The sequence below is a fragment of the Triturus cristatus genome, chromosome 4_2 (assembly GCF_964204655.1).
Source record: "Triturus cristatus chromosome 4_2, aTriCri1.1, whole genome shotgun sequence".
NCBI classification, from domain to species: domain Eukaryota; kingdom Metazoa; phylum Chordata; class Amphibia; order Caudata; family Salamandridae; genus Triturus; species Triturus cristatus.
In genome coordinates this window covers 420,807,754-420,829,207 of record NC_140586.1, presented here as the reverse complement: position 1 = coordinate 420,829,207, position 21,454 = coordinate 420,807,754, and the positions used below count along the sequence as shown (strand labels likewise).

Genomic DNA, 21,454 nt, shown 5'->3' with positions numbered 1-21,454 from the left:
AGCCAGATGGCGGCTCTGCGCGTAACCGCGCACATAACCACAAGCTTGAGGCCAGCAAAAGCGTGTGGTCGGACTTTTAAAAGCCCACTTACTAAATGTCTCGCCAGTGCAGCACATGTGCTGGCTCAGGCTAGACCTAAAAAAAGTGTACCTCATTTTGTAGTTGTGCACATGCTTGTGGTGCGTGCCTACAAAATGACATTGCTGGCCGCAATTATTTTTTTTGTTTTTCATAGCCATGCCGCTCAGCATCGGTGATGTACTGCATGGTTAGAACCATTGGCAAAGCCAGTCGCTCCCAAAGGGGGATCTATTGTATTTGCCAATGCTTGCTAATATTTTAGTCAAGGCTCAAAATGCAAGCCAGAGCCAATAGTATTGGCAACGCAATGCTTGTGTCTTTGATTGAATCTGGCTCATTGTTTCGATAAATAGCGCCAGAAGTTATATTTTTTTTAGAAGGGAGGGACTTTTAGCCTCGGGTACAACAGAGGGCGCTGACAGCCTCGAGATCCATGCATCTATTTATAGCCCTGGTTTTCCTAGGTTCTCTCTTGTGTACTTTTACTTTTTGTGTGGACTAGTTTGAGTTTCCCCGCGGGTCGCCGGGATTTCCCGTATTCCGTCTCCCAGGCCCTTCATAAGGCGCGAGCGCTCTTCTCTTCACTCGCAGTCTGGTCACCTCGCGCACTCCACGCCCCTGGTTACCGACTCCCGGCTCCGTGCGCCTTCCCTTGTCAAGAACATGAGGGTTGCTCGGATACCAAGGGCATCTTTAGCTCTCTACGTGTTCCTGCACGGAATACTAAGCGGTGAGTTTGGGTATTTTAAACAGGCACACATTTAAGTTAGTTTCTGATCAGACGCCCTTATTGATAGAATCATGACTTACTTCTTTATGTACAGCCTGGTGTGGTGCTAATTCCTTAACATCATATTAACCCTTTAAAACCACGCTGAAGCAAAATGTGTCCTTTACATTCTTCGCTGGAATGAACTCTTAGTGGGCTGAGCACTGTTCTCTAAGAATGTAGGGTTAAAGTCCTGGCTCCCTATGGGCATTTTGTGTGAGCTTCAGCAGGTTGGTTTACTATGTAATGATCAGTAAACGTTCAACTCTTAAAAGCTGCTGTTAGTTTCTCTGTTCAAGAGGATAAGGAGCTGGTATTGTTGCTCACCACATAGGAGAATGTTGTGTTATCTTGGAAAAATCATGAAAGGCTACAAAGGAATATTTAAGACATTTTAATGATGCGATTAATGAGCTCATGTTTTACTTTTCACGTACCTGGATATTGTTATTTTTTGTATTTTGCATTGGGTTGCATCACCCCTTTCCTTTATGTTTTCCGGTTAGTGTTCCGTTTTATTTGTATTTTAAACAGAGATTTAAAAAAACTTGCAAGACAAATTGCCTTGTGCATTAAGTCTTCTGTCCTTTTTTGTGCTTTTAGCGGAGGGTTTTAAGGCCACGTTACTGCCGAAGAGCTGGGTTGCTGTCCCTCGTGGAGGGACGCTGGTGTTGGTCTGCACGGTGACCGACTGCGAGGCCGACAAGCCCGTATCCTTCGTCTGGAGGGGGGCCGGAGACTCGTCCCTCGGCGGGGCCATCAGCACAGTGGAGCGCCAGTCCACCCTCACCGTGGCCCCCGTTGGCTTCGATAATGCTCAGAGGCACATATGCCTCGCCTCCTGTGGGTCGGAGACTGGGAAGCGCCAAACCAAAACCGACGTGGACGTGTACTGTGAGTAGGATTGTGAAGACATTGAAGTAAATATGCTAGACGCCTGTGTATAGCGCCCAGTCTGCCAGCATCCTGTTTTTATGAGCTTGACACATTCTGACTATCCCTGGTTTTTAGTGGGGCAATGGCCGTTTGATCGGGGAGCAGTGGTCTGGTAGCGCTGCTGATGATTTTAAGGTTTCCATATTATGTTATAATGTTATATGCCTCTATAAGGCACTCATTCTGCTAGTCGTATAGCCGTGCGATGGCATTGCTGTTAGTAAATTCATGCCCAGGTTTTGAAAATTCCATCACAGAAGTGAACCCGTTGTGAAATGCAGTAATTGTTATCGTGGGAATATTTGATGTTGACAATTAGATGTTCTACCGTCGGGTGAGATTTTGCTACAAGTCTGGCAGAGTGATTCGTTGTCATCTATGTTATTTGACTCCTGCACTGACCAGTGATTTTGTATGTGTGTGAAGTAAATGCAAATAGGTATGAATTCTGGTTAGTGGTGGGCGGTTGTGTAAGTGGTATGTGGTGATTGGATGGGTGAATTCTGTTGTCAGTACACCGATACCTAAGTAGTATATTGACTGTGTATGGTGGACTGTGTATGTGAGCTTCGTTGGATAAGGTGTTGGAAATTCATGTAGGTTATTGTAAGTGCTGTTGCGACCAGGTTGACTCCCATCCGTGTGGCATGTCTGCATGCGTCGTTTGCTTCTGCAGAGTTCTGTCTCATGCCATAAAGGGCTGTGGTCGCTTTGAGTGCTGCTGAGGGCCCAGGGCAGTTTTTTATGGCATGTCTGAGCGGTGTTCTGTGTGATGCACTGGTCCTGTACAGTTAAAATAATAAAATTACAATACGAACATGGTCAAAATGACACATGGCATACATTGGGTGGTTAGTCGGGAGGAATCTTTAAAAAGGTTGCAGCCTCAACACATCTTTCTCTGCCACCTACCAGTGCCAGTTTGGTGGGGGCGCTCATGCAGAAGCATGCCCACAATATTTGCACTTACAGACTTTTTCTTATTAAAAAGCAAAAGTGATGCCAGGATGAATTGTTGCATTTTGACAGAGGCAACAAAGTTCACAAAGTAGCATTTACCAATATAATTTACTGTACCAAAAGATAACACACAAACACATTATTGTGAAAGCGCCAGTTTATTACATGCAGCCATTGTTCACTCTCCTACACAACGTCTATTCATCTTGTGATATATTATAACTGAGAACCCAAGTATTAGTATGATCCGTTATCCTCATTTTCAGTTGGCCAGTGTTAGATCTTTCATGCAATCACGCTCAAAATAATGTCCATTCATGTTGCTCTCCAAAAGAATTTCCCTGCATGTTGCTCTCCAAAAAATTGTCCATGCGTGTTGCACTCCAAAAGAATTTCCCTGCATGTTGCTCTCTAAAAGAATGTCCATGCGTGTTGCACTCCAAAAGAATTTCCCTGCATGTTGCTGTCCACAAGAATGTCCATGCATGTCACTCTCCAAAAGAATGTCCATGCATGTCACTCTCCAAAAGAATGTCCATGCATGCCGCTCTCCAAAAGAATGTCCATGCATGTCACTCTCCAAAATAATGTCCATGCTTGTTGCACTCTAAAAGAATTTCCCTGCATGTTGCTCTCCAAAAGAATGTCCATGCGTGTTGCACTCCAAAAGAATTTCCCTGCATGTTGCTGTCCACACGAATGTCCATGCATGTCACTCTCCTAAAGAATGTCCATGCATGTTGCACTCCAAAAGAATGTCCATACATGTCGCTCTCCAAAAGAATGTCCATGCATGTTGCTCTCCAAAATAATTTCCCTGCATGTTGCTGTCCACAAGAATGTCCATGCATGTCACTCTCCAAAAGAATGTCCATGCATGTCGCTCTCCAAAAGAATGTCCATGCATGTCGCTCTCCAAAAGAATGTCCATGCATGTTGCACTCCAAAAGAATGTCCACGCATGTCGCTCTCCAAAAGAATGTCCATGCATGTTGCACTCCAAAAGAATGTCCATGCATGTCGCTCTCCAAAAGAATGTCCATGCATGTTACTCTCCAAACAATGTCCATTTATGTTGCTCTCCAAAAGAATGCCTGTTAATGTTACTCTCCAAGAGAATTCCCATTGATGTTGTGTTTTCAATTGGCCATGTTATATCTTTCATGCTGCCACTCTCCAAAATAATGTCCATTGATGTTGCCTTCCAAAAGAATGTCCATTGATGTGGATTTCGATTGGCCAGGGTTTTATCGTTCATGCAGCCACTCTCCAAAAGAATGTCCATTCATGTTACACTCCAGAAGAATGTCTATTCATGTTACTATACAAAAGAATGTCCATTCATGTTGCTCTCCAAAAGAATGTCCATTTATGTTATTCTCTAAAAGAATGTCCATTCATGTTGTGTTTTCAATTGGCCATGTTGTATCTTTCATGTAGCCACTCTCCAAAATAATGTCCATTGATGTTACTATCCCAAAAAATCCATTCATGTTACTCTTCAAAAGAATGTCCATTGGTGTTGCTCTCCAAGAGAATGGCAATTGATGTTACTCTCCAAAGAATGTTCATTCGTGTTACACTCCCAAACAATGTCCATTCATGTTGCCCTCAAAAATAATGTTCATTTATGTTTCTCTCCAAAAGAATGTCAATGTTTCTCTCCAACAGAATGTCCATTCATGTTACTCTCCCAAAAGAATGTCCATTTATGTTGTGTTTTCAATTGGCCATGTTATACCTTTCATGTAGCCACTCTCCAAAAGAATGTCCATTCATCTTACTCTCCAAAAGAATTTCCATTCATGTTACGCTACAAAAGAATGTCCATTCATGTTACTCTCCAAATGAATGTCCATTGATGTTGCTCTCCAAAAGAATGCCCACTGATGTATTTTCAATTGGCCAGTGTTATATTTTTCATGCAATAACACTTCAAAAGAATGCCCATTCATGTATTGTTGTTGGTTTCCCTGACTCTGGCTGCAGCCTTTTCCAGTGATCCAGTGATTTCCAGCACCCCGCTTCTGGCCGGGGTACCTGCTGTCCTCACCTGTGAAGTCAGAGATGTCTTTCCTTCTCAACTCTGTACTTTGCGGCTCATAAGGAATAGCCAGGAGGTGGAGAAAACGACCGACAAAGATATAGATGACTCTGTGGAAGACACAACAACTACTTTGAGGCTGGAGCACCAATTTACTCCTTCCGTGGAAGATGATGGCACAGAAGTTTTGTGTCAGGCACAAATGTCTTTTAAAGACCCACGTATGGAAATGAAACCAAAGAAAAGGCAACGCTCAATGACGCTCAATGTGAACTGTAAGTAGATTTTAACTTGTTTTGCAAGTCAGTTGCCAAAATCTTATCCACCAAAATGGAATCTTCTGTGACCCCCCCAAATAATAGTTAGAGCATTGACTGAAGTGTATTTTCTGCATACAAAGCATTCTGTGAACTTCTCTACCTATAATCTTGATATAATGACCAAGAAAATTTGAATGTAGGGAGTGGGGTGAAAGGGAGCGGGAGTGGGTGGTTTCTCTGAAATGAAAAAGGCAATGTTGACAAGCATCATTATAATATGATTGGAGTAAGAGTTTCTTGGTAATGTGGTTTCATTATTAAAAGGAAGAGCACATGCTAATGCCAAATTTCAAAAGTTCTGCTATATAAATGTATCATAACATTATCGTATCCGGTTCTTGTCTGTGATGAATAGTACTGCAATCTGAAACACCGTGTCACATCAAAGCTCAATATTTGCTTGTATCAGGGGTAAATAGGCGTTTGTCATTACTGAGAAACAGCCTTTACCACGCATCCTTTACCATGCGTGCCTTTACCACACAGGTAAGTACCACGCAGTGAAGTATTTCTAACTTTACTGTGCAGTACTATAACATGCATACTTTTTATGTTATTTAAAAAAAAAAGTGATTTAGGTGTGTGTAAAGGGAGGTAATGGTAGTTGTATGGTTTGGGGTGGGGTGGGTAGAGGTAAATCAAGGCAAGGGTGGATTTAGGGTTACAAAGTGGTTAAAGGTGAAGGGAGGAAAGGGTGGTTTTAGTGATTTGGGTGGAGAGAGGTGAAGGGAGGTAGGAGTGATTTTAGGGTTTACGGGTGGGTAGATGTAGAGGGGATGAGGGTGTCTATAGGGTTTAGGGGTGCGTAAAAGTAGATAAGGGTGATTTTAGGGTTTAGGGGTGACTAGAGGTAAATGGAGGGTAGGTTAATTTTACGGTTTATGGGGTGGGTAGAGATAAAGCGAGGTAAGGGTGATTTTAGGGTTTAATGGTGGGTATAGGTAAAGAGAGGAAGGGTAGTTTTAGAGTTCATGGGTGGGTAGAGGTAAAGGGAGGTAAGTGTAATTTTAGCATTTAGAGGTGGGTAGAGATAAAGGGAGGTAAGGGTGATTTTAGGATTCAGGGGTGGGTAGTGATAAAGGGCAATTTTATGGTTCGGGGACGGAATAAGTAATGGGAGATAAGTATGTAAAAGGTAGCTTTTTCATAGAAAGAGTGTTTTTTGCTTTACTAATAACTTTGGCGAATCGTCATAAAACGTTCCAAAAAGCAAAAAGTTTTTCCACCTCAGCTCCATATCCGTCAGGCGGGGGCCGAGCAAAAAATGGGGTCCCAAAATGCAAAATTCCCTTGCATTTTCCATAGATTTCTTTAAGGTGGGCTACAGTAAAAACTGCTGAACGCAATTACACTAAATTTGGACGAAAGCTAGATCTTGGTCCATTGATTGGGCTTTTTGTGATTTGATGTAAATCCTTTCAGTAGTTTTTGAGAAATGTAGGATAAAAATAATTGTAGATTTTGGCATTTGGGTAAAAAATAATTGTAGATTTTGGCCGTTGGGTGTGCGAGAGTCTTGCAAGTGTCCAGTGAGAGCGCTAATTAAAAAATGGAGCCCTGTGATTGGTTAAGAGGCACGTTTTTTCATTGAGCCTTCACACTCTCACAGGAGCGAGTGCCTCATACGAGATCCACAAGTGGTCTGATTGGCTGGCTGTTCGAATTTTGGAAATGAAATGGCCACCATTACTGTTTACTGTGAAAAATTGCAGGTGTTGTGGGAATGAAGGTAAAAAGCTATAAATGGGAATAGCAGGAACGCATCCTGTCTCTCTAGATTTGGAGAGGAGGTCTCTAAGGCATAATTACTGTGATAAAAATATATGTATATTGTTATAAAAAAAAAAGCTTACGATCTCACTGGACACTTGTGGGATCGTGCATGGTAAAATGGAGTAGGTGAGTTCTTAATACACTACTAGTAGAAATGCGTATTGTGATCCTTGTTATTGAGAGGAAGTTTGAAAGACATAAGTACTGTGATGAGTAGAAGGTTAATTCTTTTTTTAAACATTTTTACGATCCAGTAAGACTCTTGCAGAATCGTGAAGAATAGGAAGGAGTATGTGATCTTTGAATACATTCTGGTATGCACACTTGTTACTTTAGGAAGGAGTCTGATTGGAAATTGTGTTTATCAGAGTCTACTGTTCACACCTATTGGCTTGGGAAGAGTTGCAAGTAGAGTTAAGACTCTCACCACACCCTACTACATACAGCCATCATACAATAGAGGGGTCTCAGTGAAGAGGCCAGTGTCTCCACACACCCTACTACGCACACCCGTCATCCGAAACAGAGGTCTCAGAGGACAGGCCAGTACCTCCCCACACCCTACTATGCACACCTGTCATCCAAAAGTTAGGTCTCAGTGGAGAGGGTACTTTCGCAAATCTCAACCACGCACACCCGTCATTTCAGAGAGAGGTCTCAGCGGAGATGCCAGTTCCCCTACACACACTACTATGCACACTGGTCAATCAAGAGATGGGTCTCATTAGAGAGGGTACTTTCTCTGCTCACCCTACTATGCATATCTGTCATCCCATCGGAGAGAGAGGTCTCAATGGAGAGGCCAGTTCCTTTACTCACCCGACTATGCACACCCATCTTTAAGAGAGAGGTGTGAAAGGAGCGGCCAGTCCCTCTTCATTCCCTACTATGCACACCCGTCGTCCGAGAAAGGGGTCTCAGCGGATAGACTAGTCCCTCCCCACACACTACTACTTATGCTTATCTCACTGTGGAGGGGTGTTAGTGGATTGGTTACTCCATTTTTATACCCTACTACATACACTCGATGCCCTGGGAAAAGCTGTCAGCAGAGAGGCTAGTCCCTCCACACACATTACTATACACACTCTTTATCCTAGAGAAAGGTCTTAGCAGAGAGGTCAGTATCTCTCTACACCCTACTATGCCGCCCGTCGTTCCAGAGCGAGATCTCAGTGAAGAGATCAGGCGCTCCCCACACCCTACCACGCACACCGGTGTGGGGGGTTGGCTCTGCGTATGGTAATAAAATATTACTTTATGTTAAAAAACCACAGAAATGCACTGAAAAAACCCAAAGGTTGAAGTAGCGTTAAAGTTATATGTGATAAAAAGATATGTTTGATGACATCACTGATGACATTATCCAATGAGTGCGTTAGTTTGTTTTTCTAGTTTACATAGTGGTGGGTAACTACCATATCACTTTTCTGGCTAATTTTGGACAGCTTGGGCCAGCTAATGAGTGTAAGTGTTTGCAAAACACATGTGCTCCTAATGCCCCATAGGTGGGTAGAGGTATTGTACATGTTACAGATATTTGTATTCAAGAGTATCTCTGTGTGCAGGTGACAGTTGACTTGTGTTCATTATGTTCCACACAAGTATTTTTGTTCTGTTGAAAAAGTTGTCAACAGGAGAATTATTCAAGATAGTTGATACACAATTTTGTAAGTAGCCTTGAGTTATTAGAAAGAATTGTAACAATATGACAATTTCTACAAAAAAGCTGTAAGGCAGGCCAGAATTGCTTACCTCGAGGAGAATATAAAGACTACCCCAATTCCTCTAAGGAAATATTTAAGGTACTCAATAACCTCATGACTCTTCCTTCATTTTCCATGGGCCCCCGCCTTCAAGCGAACGGTGCAATATGCTCGCTAGCTTTTTTATTAACAAAATATAAAACAAATTTGGATCTTCAACCTCCAGCTATTATACCTAAAGTCAGTACTCTAGGAATGCAGAGGTTTGGTCCCATCCTGTCAGATTTCCCCGCTCTGAATCGGGAAACTAGGGCTACACTCAAATGGAAATTAAATCAGGATTTTCTTTGGACCTGGCACCTCCTGATATTTTCAGTCAAGGTGGCAATTCTTTATTATCCTTCCTTATGGATATTCTTAACCACTCACTCAATACCGGCCTTATTTGCCAAACATGGAAACACACAATAGTTGAGCCACTTCTGAAAATATTACAGTGAATCCCAACTTGGCAGACAGTTACAGACCCTTCTCCCTTCTTCCGGTAGTGAGTAAATTACTAGAAAAGCATGTTAATATACATCGGTCCTGCTTCTTGGAGACCCATGACGTCCTCCACCCCACCCAGACTGGGTTGCAGTACAAAGACTGCACTACTGGTAGCCACCGAGGAACTCCACTCTAGTCTAGATGAAGGTGGTTGGTTCAGCAGCAATGATAATGCTGGATCTAAATGCTTCTTTTGACACGGTATGGCTCTCCATGCTTATCCTGAGCATGATGGAAGTTTTCATTACTGGGGATGCCATCAAGCAGCTGAAAACCTTCTTGAGGAATAGGATCTTTTGAGCGTTCAAAGGTCCATTTATTTAATCTGTTCACTCTCTGCAGTGTGTAGTCCTACAGGGATCCTCATTGGGCCTATACTTTTTAATAGGTATGTCCTCCCTTTAGCAGAAATTGTACGGTCTCATGGTCTCGCATTAGTGTCGTATGCAAATGACACTCAGATCATCTTGGCCCTTACACCCAATGTTAGCCAAACCTCCACCCAACTAAACTCTTGTCTTAGGGAGGTCACAGACTGGATGTCTGCAAACAGTCTGAAACTTAAAGGTGACAAAATGGAGGTACTGGTGGTAGTTAACGATAGCTCAAGGTGTCTGGAACTGTCCTGGCCAGAACAACTAGATGAGCTACCACGGCCAGCCAAAGTAATAAAAATTATAGGCGTCTGGATAGACGACATGCTCATGATGGAGACTCAGGCCAAAAAATTGTCCGGGTCCTGTTTTGGCATCCTGAGATCTCTCAGGAAAATCTTACAGATGGTACCAGCATCCACAAGGAGGGTAGTGGTACAGTGCTTAATAAATTCACTGCTAGGTTATGGTAGCTCCATCTCTCTAGGGAGTCCTAAATATGAGATAAAAAGTCTCCAAGTGCTAAAACCACTGTGAGAATTCTGCTCAAAATACCCCAGCACCAATCACACGATCTGGTCTATCAGCCCTGCATTGGCTGCCAGTCCAAAGGAGAATTCACTTTAAGGCTCTATGCATTGCACATCGGGCCATCCAAGCAAAGTCCCACTCATCATCAGGAACTTACTCACCTGTGTGTTCCGGGTAGGTCTCTGAGATCTACTAATCATAGAATCTGGCTGGTGCCAAGATCAAAAGTGTGTGAAACCGAGGCTGCTCCTTTGTGCACCTTGTATCTGTGCCTTTGGAACGCCTTTCCAACCTTCTTAGAAGTCATCAGTCAGAAGTATGTTTTAGAAAATTTTAAAAACACATTTTTTCTGAAAAATTGACTTAAGTTAATTGATTCATTATGTAGCTATGTGCTATTTAAAAACAATTGAATTGAATTGAATACTGAACAAAGAAGCCTGTGTGCTAATCTATGTGCATGTGCTTATTTTGATTCAGAATATGGGATATCTGTATAGTTTTCACCAACATATGAGAGGGTGCAGTTAGTATGATCTTTAGCACTTTCAGATCTTGGATACTTTTTGCAAATAGTATATTTTTTATAACTGTTGCATAGAGTGTACACTATCATTTGTATATTATCTTTAATACTCTTGGGGTTTGCAAAGTGTGGTTTAGTATAAACTCTCTCCATAGAGTAGATACTGGTTAGACTACCCAGTTCTCTACTGATAACTTCATTTCTCAATATAGGTTCACTGAGTGTCAGGGGTTTGATGCAGGTAACAACTGTTCATAGTAGGGCATTTGTTTTGGATCTGGCATTCACTATTTTTTAGAAACTTTGCTTTCTGTGAACAGATGTATACAGATTGAACACCATAGTCCATGAGGGCTTCCCATATATATGTGGTTGATTGTTAATGGGAACTATGCTACCTGTAAAGTGTATGGTATGGGGTGAATGTTGCACATAATGCTTGCTTTCTACACCTAAGGGAGTTGTATCTGTGATGGCACTAATGATGCCTGATATTCTACTTAGGTATTTTGTACTTACTGTCAGGCCTTTTTTGCCATAGTAATTTATAGAGCAATGTGCAGGAAAGTAAAGATTCCATGATGTCATTGATGATGTCATTTGAGATGTTATCAGTGATGTCGTATATGATGTCATAGAAGATGTCATGAGTGATGTCATATGTGAGGTCAGAAGCAGTGCATGGCGGAGGTGCAAGTTATAGTTACTACTGTTAACTATAACTGGTGAATTTCTGAGTCTTTTTATTGGTTTAATAGTTTATTGGTCCATGTTTTATTGACAATTCCTAATCAGCTTTGAGCATAATGCAACTCTAGTATTAAGGCAGCATAGTGGGCCATCTTGCCCACTTTGGAATAGGCATTGGCTTTTGATGGCTTGGATTTCTAGGCGCACCTATGTTTAACACATCTTTCTGATTAATTTTAGATTATGGTTTGAAGGATTTTTTTTATTAAGCTAATAATGCATTCAGTCTGTTTTTAATCGCTTGTATGAACTGTATTGCACTTGCACTTTTGTGGTCTTCGGTCCGAAATACAGTTTTTATGATGATGATGAACTTCTGTGTCTTTTTAAGTTCAAAAGATTAATATTGAGACTGACAAACCTAACTATAAAGTTACTTTAGTTTTTTTCATATATATATATATATATATATATATATATATATATATATATATATATATATATATATATATATATATTCACTGAAAAAACCATAGGTTTCACACATGTTATAGTTAGCGGAAATTTTACTGATAAAAAACCAATGAAATTGCCCCGTTATAGTTAGTGCTGGCAACTATAACTCACACGACCGCAATCCTCTGCTGATGCTAATACTGTATTTAGACACTTATTTGCCCATGTCTTCTTCCATACATTTTTAGCTATACATATATTACAAATATTTTTTTTTCATAAAGACACATATGTCATCAGCAGAAGATTGCGGTCGCGTGAGTTATAGTTGCCAGCACTAACTATAACGGGGCAATTTCATTGGTTTTTTATCAGTAAAATTTCCGCTAACTATAACATGTGTGAAACCTATGGTTTTTTCAGTGAATTTGCAAGGTTTTTTAAATGCTAATTCCTAACTATAACGTGTGTGAAACCTATGGTTTTTTCAGTGAATTTGTACGGTTTTTTAAATGCTAAGTGACTTTACGCCATTCGTGGCGTGCGCGCCCACTTAACGCAGTTCGTTCCGTGCGCGCACGGTGCGCTTCGCGCACCGTGCGCGCACAGTGAGCACGCGGTGCGCTTCGCGCACCGCGCACCCACTTTACGCAGTTAGTGCCGTGCCCACGTTACGCTAGATGGGCCATGTACGCACGATGCGCTTCGCGCACCGTGCGCACATGGAGGACATATTATGCGCTTCCTTGTGATAGGTAATCTGTTGAAATTTTTTGGGAAATTTCTGTGCTCTGATAAGCCATGCACAAATGGTGGCCTTCGGCCACCATTTGCACAAGGGGTGGAGAAAGTGTGGATAGTGTTTTTTTTATTTTTATTTTTTTACCGTACGCTTACGGTAAGCGTACGGTAAGCGTACCCCGCGAAATTGCCGAAAAAAAAATAATGCCGTTTTTGCTCTTGGGGGATGTTTGGGGACTCCCTCAACATGACTATGTGAGAGGGAGTTGTCAAAACATCCCCGTAACATGTTTTTGGCCATCATGTTTGATACATAACACTCAGTGCGGTAGACAAAATGGCGGACGCCGCTTCCTGGTTTCTGCCGATTCGAATGTTTACTAAGATCTAAGAGCCAATCAGAATCGCGCTCGCGCACGCCACCGTACGCTTACCGTAAGCGTACGGTAAGCGTACCGTAAGCGGGCTCAGATATATATATTGATTTAAAGGCTATTTTCTCAGAATCTACTGAACAGATTTACACCAAACCTACAAAAGGCACTTCCTTGACCTAGGGACTACCTCTCTGCCAAATTTCTAGTAATTCTGTTCAGCCGTTCGGGCTGTAGCTCGTTCTAAAGGTCCTATGGAAAAATGCATGGGAAAAACGCGTTTTGGGACCCCCCTTTTATCTCAGCCCCCGCTTGACGAATCCCCCCGAGACTTTCAGGGTAGGAGCGGAGCGTAGCGCCCCACCTATTTTGAGAAATTCGCGAGGATTCGTCGACCGGCGCCAAAGTTATTCAAAATAGAATGTTGAGGTTTTCCTATGGAAACGTGGTCCTAACTATAACTACCTACTGGCGACCGCCAGTAGGTAATATATATATATATATATATATATATATATAGGAAATTCATTTTTTGTGTTGCTAATACCTTTGGCACTGTTTGATGAATCTTCAAAAAGTTTGCTCTGTTTTGCTAAGTGTGTGTTTTTAATCGCTTGTATGAACTGTATTGCACTTGCACTTTTGTGGTCTTCGGTCCGAAATACAGTTTTTATGATGATGATGAACTTCTGTGTCTTTTTAAGTTCAAAAGATTAATATTGAGACTGACAAACCTAACTATAAAGTTACTTTAGTTTTTTTCATATATATATATATATATATATATATATATATATATATATATATATATATATATATATATATATATATATATAGGAAATTCATTTTTTGTGTTGCTAATACCTTTGGCACTGTTTGATGAATCTTCAAAAAGTTTGCTCTGTTTTGCTAAGTGTGTGCATGGAAAGTTTCGGAGTAATCCGTCAAGCTGGGCCCTAGAAAACAAGGGCACCCCAAAAAGCGAAATCCCCGCGCATTGTAGCAACCGCTCCTGCAAAAAATGCTTAACAGAATTACACCAAATTTGGCAGAAAGCTAGATCTTGGTTCATTGGTTGCGCATTTTGTGGTTTGGTGTAAATCCGTTCAGTAGTTTTTGAGAAATTAAGGTTTACAAATATTGGAAAATCTCAATCGTGGGGTCCGCGAAGGGCTCTCGAGAGTCTCCAGGAGCAACAATTTAAAAATAGATTGTTCTGATTTGCGCAGGGATCTTTTTTAACCTTAAGCCATCTTGCTCCAACAGGAGTCAGACTTCTGCAGGAGGATCGCTCTGACTGGCTGTCAGCAACATGAGAAAAATGTTGCTGGCAGTTATTAGAGGACTCGGTGACTTAATCCCCTGTCCTGAACCTTTTTCAAAAACAATGATATAAGGGGCTGGCTAGGGATACCCTGCCCACCTAGGCCTCATGGGGACCCATAGGGACATCCCCTTCGGCCAAAATGAAAAAAGCGTCTGCGTTTTTTCATGCAATCCTGCAGGACTCCCACAGGATTGGGGCAAAAACAAAAAAAATAAAGAAAATGGCAGACACCATTTTCTTTAATATATGTATGGGAAGGGAGCATCGGTGATGTCATTAGTGATATCCTTTGAGATGTCATCAGTGATGTCATGAGTGATGTCACTGATCATGTCATGAGTGATGTAATATGTGAGGTCATAAGCAGTGCATTCTGGGGGCATAAATTATAGTTACCCAGGTAACTATAACTGCCAAATTTCACTGGTTTTGTATGAGTGAAATCTGAGCCTAACTATAACGTTCCTATAATCTTTGGGGTTTTTTCAGTGAATTTCTAAGGTTTTTTTAAATTCTATTTGCTAACTATAACGACCCTGTAACCTTTAGTTTTTTAAGTGATTTTCTATGGGTTTTTTTAACTAGTAGTCGAGTTAGCAGAGTGGGGGAGAAAGGGGGCAGGGCCTTTGACCAGCTTTCAGGAATCCTGCTGTGTCGGACTTACTAGAGATAACAGGAGGGCTTTTGGGACCCAAAGAACCCTCAGCATCCAAAAGGACTTCATCCCCAACCAGCAGTGCACCAGGATGCACATTTGGAGAGGGGTGGAGAAAGGGTGCATGGCCTCCCAAGAACTCTCAGCAATTGTGCTCTGTGGGACTTACTGGAGGTAACAGGAGGGCGTGTTGGCCCCCAAGGACCGTCAGCATCCAATGAGACACCATCCCCCAACCAGCAGTGCGTCAGGAGGCGCGTTTGCAGATTGGTGAGGAATGGGGGCGTGGCCTCTGCAATCCTGCTCTGTGGGACTTACTGGAAGTAACAGGAGGATCTGTTGGCCTCCAAGGACCCTCAGCATCACAGGGAACTTCATCCCCCAACCAGCACTGCATCAGGAGGCGCGTTGGCAGAGTGGTGGAGAGAAGGAGCTTGGCCTCCAGCGACTTACTTTTTTATTTATTGGGAGACCACTCCCCTCCTTGGACTGATTTTGGCCCCATGGACCCCATCCTTGGGCCTTGGATTTTTAAAAATTTATTTTTTAACATTAAGGGAGGGGATCGAGCAGCCAACCCTCCTCGGGCCAAATTTAGTCCCAGGGGCCCATGCCCTTGGGTCTGGCCTCACTTGTGGGTGCCCTGGTCCCACCCACGGTGCCCACTCTGCTGGGGACTGTGGGGAGTCTCAAGGCCCCCGTGTTCCATGCCTCATGTGGGAGCAGGCATTGCATTGACATATAGGGAGCTGCTAACATGGAGCTCCCGCTCTGTCAAAGCAATTGTGCTCGCTTTCAGCATGGGAAAGCGTTTTCAATGCTCTTGCTTCCTGAAAGTGAGCACAGTTTACCATGGCCTTGCGGGAGCAGTAAAGCTCCCGCCAAGCCATAGCAGACAGCTAAGTCCTGAGGCTGGGTACCCCAGGACATAGCAGGAGCCGGCCCTGGGGGGTGGCGGTCCCCAGGGCCATCTATGGCTCCACGAGGGGTGCCTTGTGGCCCTCCACCATTGTTTCATTTAGCCCCGGGGAGATGGCATCCCCGAGGCTTTGGGGGTCTACGTGGCCACACCCGCAATATTTAAAATAAAAGCACAAGGGAGGTGGCGCCTCTAGGGCTGTGGGTGCGGTCCACACTGCCCCACCTGCATTATTTAAAATTTAAGCCACTGGACGGAGGCACCCCTGGGGCTACAGGGGTCCTCCCATTAGTTAAACACAAAACCCAGGGGAGGTGGTGGTCCCCTTAAGCCCTACCCCGCATTTCTTTTAATAACAAGCCATGGGGAGGTGGTGGCCTCTGGGACATCAGTAAGCCCCAGGAGGGGGGCCATGCACCCCCCTCCTATAATTACAAATGACCCTGGGACCTGGCCCACCCGGAGGCCGATTAGAAATGAAGCATGGAAGCCCGCTCAGGCTCCGATGGACGGCAAACCTGCAGACTGAGGACAACATTGATGAAATGGGACCCCTCCTTGAAGGCTGTGATGCTTCCAAGTACCTGCTGGTGGAGCAGTTTCAGCCTTCCCTCTCGTGCTAGGACTCCCATCTTACAGGAGTGTTCTGGAGGCCCTTTTTGCCGGGCTGTCACACGACTGTGTGGACTGTGCGGGCCACTTGTAGGCCACGCAAAGGCGTTGCAGAGGAAGTGCCGACAGGACCACAACCAAGTCACCCTTGGAGCCACAAAGAGTGGTTGTCACAGAGTCTGTGTGCTCTGGCCATCAAGAATCAGGTGCACGGACTTTCATAAGGTAGCCTTTGGATGACCAGTCTCTGTCGTCGACCTCTATGCTTCCTGGTGCCTGTCATGGAGCTGCTGCAGATGCACCTCTGGATTCCCCTTTCACCTGAATTCCTTTGAGGCCCATGCCCCTGGATTGCTAGGTGACTGTGTGGGCTATGCTGGGCCTCTCGTAGGCTGCGCAATGGGGTCACTGCGGAACTCCCACATCCAATCCTCGTGCACCACCAAGGGTGGATGGTCTAATGGGCCAGTATGCTTTCTTCTGCAGGCTTTGGGTTTACTGGCCTCACAGAAAGTTCCTGGGTGGCCAACCTCCTATGGTGCCAGGGATGTGTTATTAGCCTCTGGTTGATTTGCAGGTATACAGCTCCACCCGGGTGGTGTGATGCTCCTGAGATGACTTAGGGTTATGCACCTGTAAATGATGACTATCATCACTGGACAACCCGTGCTGCAGGTGACAACGTCTTATTTGGTGCGATGACGCTTGTCGCTCTTCTTACTTCCTCCTGCACACCTGTGGTTGTCAGGATCTTCCATGTGACAAGTCTGTCACACTCTTGTCTCACCTCTTCTTCTTTCCCAGTTCTCTTTGCGAGTTGTTGCTGTGGCCTTGTGCCACTCTTTTCTCCCCTTCTTTCATCTTCTTCATGACGTGGCAATGTAACACCTTGCCACGCTTTTCACTTGGATTCTTCCATGATGTGGCATCGTGCCATGCTCTTCTCTCTTTTCTTTTGCACTGTGGCATTATGCCAAGCTCTTCTCTCCTTCTCTTCGACTCCTTCGCATTGTGGCACCATGCCACGCTCTTCTTCTTTGCGCAGAACTCTCGCAGTTATATTCCCTTCCTCCGGGATCCTCTTGGTGCATCACTGCCTGGATGGAGGGTCACCTTTCCTCCTTCTTCTTTGCTCAAGGACATTATGCTAGTGCCTTGAGCCTGAGCCGTTGTGGTGTCTGTTCCTGCCTCCATTCAGGCATGCTTGGCAGGGTCGGTCACTTCCTGTGACATACTCAATTTTGTGCCAACAGTGGCCATTCTGTGCTGGGGTTGCACACTGGTGCAGCCTCTTCCATTCATCATTGCTTCTTCTTTCGCAGTGGTCGCTCTCTCCTGAGGATCTGCCCCTGCTATCAAGTTTCTGGATTCAGGCTTCTGCACACCTCTGACTTTGCCTTCTTGGTCCTTCTTCAGGGCGCCCTCTTCTGGCACTTGGCATGCCCATTTTCCTGGCTTGCAGTGGTGTCCGTTTACCACTGGGGGCGTGTGGCACAATCTCCTTACTTGCAGTGGCAGCAGATAGCCACTGGGGGCGCGCACCCTCCTCGTGCCTTTCGTGGAGCTTGCTGCCTTTTGGTGGGATGCTTTGGGCGGGGGTTCACAGTCTCTCCCCTTTAAAGGATAACCCACTCACAGGGGTGTGTGGTGCATTCTTGGCAGTCTCTTGCTGCGGTACAGAGTCTCTTTTCTTGTCCTGCTTGTGACTCACTGCTCTTGGGGCAGTGCTGCTTCTCATCACGGCAGGCTAGTTCAGTGGGTAGCCAGAGCATAGCAGGAAGGACCAGTTCCTTTTTTCTCTACACTTAGCAGAGGCAGTAGGCAGTGATCTCGTGTTCCTCTTGCAGATTCCTGGTTGTGGAGGGAGAGTAGCAGTGGCCTGTTGCCATTAGGGGGCCTGCTGTACTCCTGTTCATACTGGGCAGAGTGGCTGCACACTCTGACGTGTACACAATATTGCTGCTGCAGACAGTGCTAATCCTCCGAGCCCACCCTTCTCTCCCTCCCCCTGTTCAGCGCCATGGCTTCTCCCTCCCCAGTTCTGTGCATTACCAAAAATAGATGTACATTGTACCCTTGTTTAACCTACAACTATATTTAATGTCACTTCCAACCTTTCTCTGTATTGTATTTTGGCCACGTCTGTGTGTTAAATGGAGATCTAGTCAGCTATTCGGTTTGAAATAGGAACATTAGTGCTAACACATCTCGCATTTTGTTTTCTTAAGATGCTCCCCAGAGTGTGGTTATCTCTGAATCTCCGTCCGCCACTGTGAGAGAAGGAGACCGTCTAACGCTCAACTGTGCCGCTAAGAGCAATCCTCTGCCAAGGATGACGTGGACCAAAGAGTCTGAGAAGGGGCGGCCGCCCCTCGGAGAAGGCGATACCATCACCTTCAATCGAACTCACATGAGTGACTCTGGAGTGTACATATGTGAAGCAAACAACGAAGTGGGGAGTCTCTCTACCAGCACGGAAGTCATTGTAGAAGGTATATGACTTTTGGCGGGTTTATGTTTCCATAACTTTTAGAACCGGTGAGATGACTGAGACAAAACAGGGCCCAGTGATGTAGAGGAACTTACTGTGAGATTCTTAAAATGACTGTATCCCAAGCACCTATGTTCAGTGGCTCTAACATACCCATCGTAGCAGCTATTAGCATGTCACTGTTCATTCAGTCACATGTCACTTCTAGAAACCCTCACGTATAGTAACTATAGTAGTACGTTTTTACCAGTGCCTGGGACCCTCACTTTTAATGACAGTGTAGTTCTGGCCAACATGCATTGTCTGGTGCCCTTGAGTGGGACCTATGAGTACATGCCCCTGAAGGGTTTAGCTTTACCCCCTCCCTCCAACCATCGAAGTAGTGTATGTTCTCCTACCCTAGGCTAGCAAAAGTGCGAGAAAGAGCAGGAGAGTCAGAAAGGAAGGAAACTCGAAATAGCATAACGCATGTTGGAAGTGCCAGTAACATTTGGAGTCTAGCCTGTGCTTATGATTTTTTTATTTCCTTGCCATTTTATATAGCGCAAACTCACCTTTCTTAGGCACAGGGAGATTAAGCGATTTGCCCAGAATCACAGGATGTCGAGCTGATGCCGAGACTCAAACCTGGTTCCCCAATTCCAAAGTCAGTGGCTCCATCATCACAAACACCTACCCTCATTGCTTTAAATCTGAGGTTGTTATGTCCCTTTAAAAAAGTAATCATTAGCTCCTCTGCTAACTATCGCCTTGTTTTTCTACTTCCATTCTTCCCCCAAAAAAACATCCAACAGTTTTTGAGTGGGATAACCTCCTTCCTCACTACACACATTGAACACTTCCAATCTGGATTCAGGACACTGTGCTTCACAGTATCCGCCCTCTCACATATCCAACTTTGTAACCTGCGCCTGCCACAGTCATCTCCTAATCTCATACTCCTTGACCTCCCGCACCATGTTATACTGTTGACCACCCCGCTTTGCTCGCTATTCTACCCAATCCCGGGATTACAGATCCAGATACCACAAGGTTTTCATCCTATCCCTGAGAAACATTCTTTCTAGTCTCTTGGAGCTCCCAACTCAAGTTCCCTGCCAATTGGAGGTCCATTACAAGTTGAACGATAATCTTATTTCGGACGAGAACTTCTGTAATCTGCAAAAACAAAAAAAATAATGTACATGCATAACAATCCCTGTCCTCTATCCGACCCAGCTCAATCTTCTTACTGTATCCATCACTGGTGTTTATAATTACATACATCAAGACCTGCTCAAGTTAAACATTCTAACAATGGAGAACATCTCTACACCCCAGTATGGTAGCATTCATTTGAGAACATGTAATTCTGGGTTTTTGTTTTCCTTTTATTTATTTTACCCCACTCTGGTGGGGTCAATTCCATCAAGTTGTTGCGATACGGGAGAAGCGTGCATCTCAAGCAAATAACTCTTGAGGGGACACCAGATTTCTTTTGGGCGAGACACCTGAGGCTGGGTGACAGCGTAAAGCTCACTGTTCGTATTGCATTATGTTAGGCTGTGGAGCCAGGCCTTCACTGTAGGCGAGGATCTACAGCCCCATTTAAGAGCTATCTCCATCTTCGCGAGTAAAAAAGCTAAGGCAGTGAATTTGCATACCCCCTTGGGGAAACCAAGCACATAACCCAACAGTGCAGACTCAGGTGCAAATTTTACCTCTAAATTAATCATCTTAGCTATTTTGTTGCACTCCGATCGCCAATAGACCCCAATCTTAACACAGTTCCAGACAAGGTGTGCAAAGTCAGCATGTGGTCCCCCACACTTAAAGCAGGTATGCGGTCTGTCGGGGTCAATGGTGTGCATTTTCTCCAGAGACATACACATTCTCCACAGAAATTTGAAGTGTAGTAATTTGTGTCGACTGTTTAAGGAGACCTCCCTGATTTGTGTGCCGCAGACAGCCCAGTGTGACTCCTGAATTGAATACCCTAAATCGCGCTCCCACGCCTCCCGGATCCTGTTGTCTCTGATAGGGACTAGAGCAATGCACGCACAATACATTTTAGAAATTAGGTGTTCACCCCCGGGGTTCGTAATCACAGTGGTTAATGGGCCAAAAGATATGGGCTCCTAGGAGATCTCGGCAATCTCCGCTGGTAGTGCACAGTGGACCAGATTCAGGATGAAATGATCCATAAATTTTGCCTCACTGAATCTTCCCTCTTCTGTACTAGAAAAAACGTGACTTCCGGTGTAACGGTGCCCGACTTTGCTTGTTGGGTATTTTTTGAGCCTGCGGTGTACTATCTTCTCTTGCGTAATGGGGATCCACATGTTATTTAATATTGGGATCTCAGGAGAGTATAACCAGTTTCTGCCATGCCCAAATGGTAATAGACAATGTTTGAATATCCCAGGAGTCTCTTGGACATCCCCGCGGTAGCACGGTGTTCAGGGAAGCGGGCAAAACTAAGGCAGCTTCAGGTCTAGTGTAAGGAATCCAAGCATCACGATGGTACCAGGAGTATGCAAAGCTGCACTGCGCTACCAGGTAATATACCTGAAGATTAGGTACACCGAATACCCCTCTGTCATAGGGCATGGTCATAGAGTCCCAACTGACCCTGGGTCT

General features: G+C 44.3%; 1 protein-coding gene across 2 annotated transcripts in view; it reads left to right on the top strand.

Moving 5' to 3' along the window:
• The first annotated feature begins 591 nt into the window (after positions 1 to 591).
• VCAM1 (vascular cell adhesion molecule 1) overlaps positions 592 to 21,454 on the top strand; it is a 75,405-nt gene continuing 54,542 nt past the window's right edge. The window contains exons 1-4 of one of the 2 annotated variants that reach the window (XM_085601902.1): positions 592 to 812; positions 1,455 to 1,745; positions 4,737 to 5,066; positions 18,573 to 18,836. In XM_085601902.1, coding sequence (XP_085458028.1) covers positions 746 to 812; positions 1,455 to 1,745; positions 4,737 to 5,066; positions 18,573 to 18,836 — 952 coding nt within the window. In that variant the 5' untranslated portion in view covers positions 592 to 745. The remainder of the gene's footprint in view (positions 813 to 1,454; positions 1,746 to 4,736; positions 5,067 to 18,572; positions 18,837 to 21,454) is intronic. The other variant, XM_085601901.1, reaches the window with a different exon arrangement.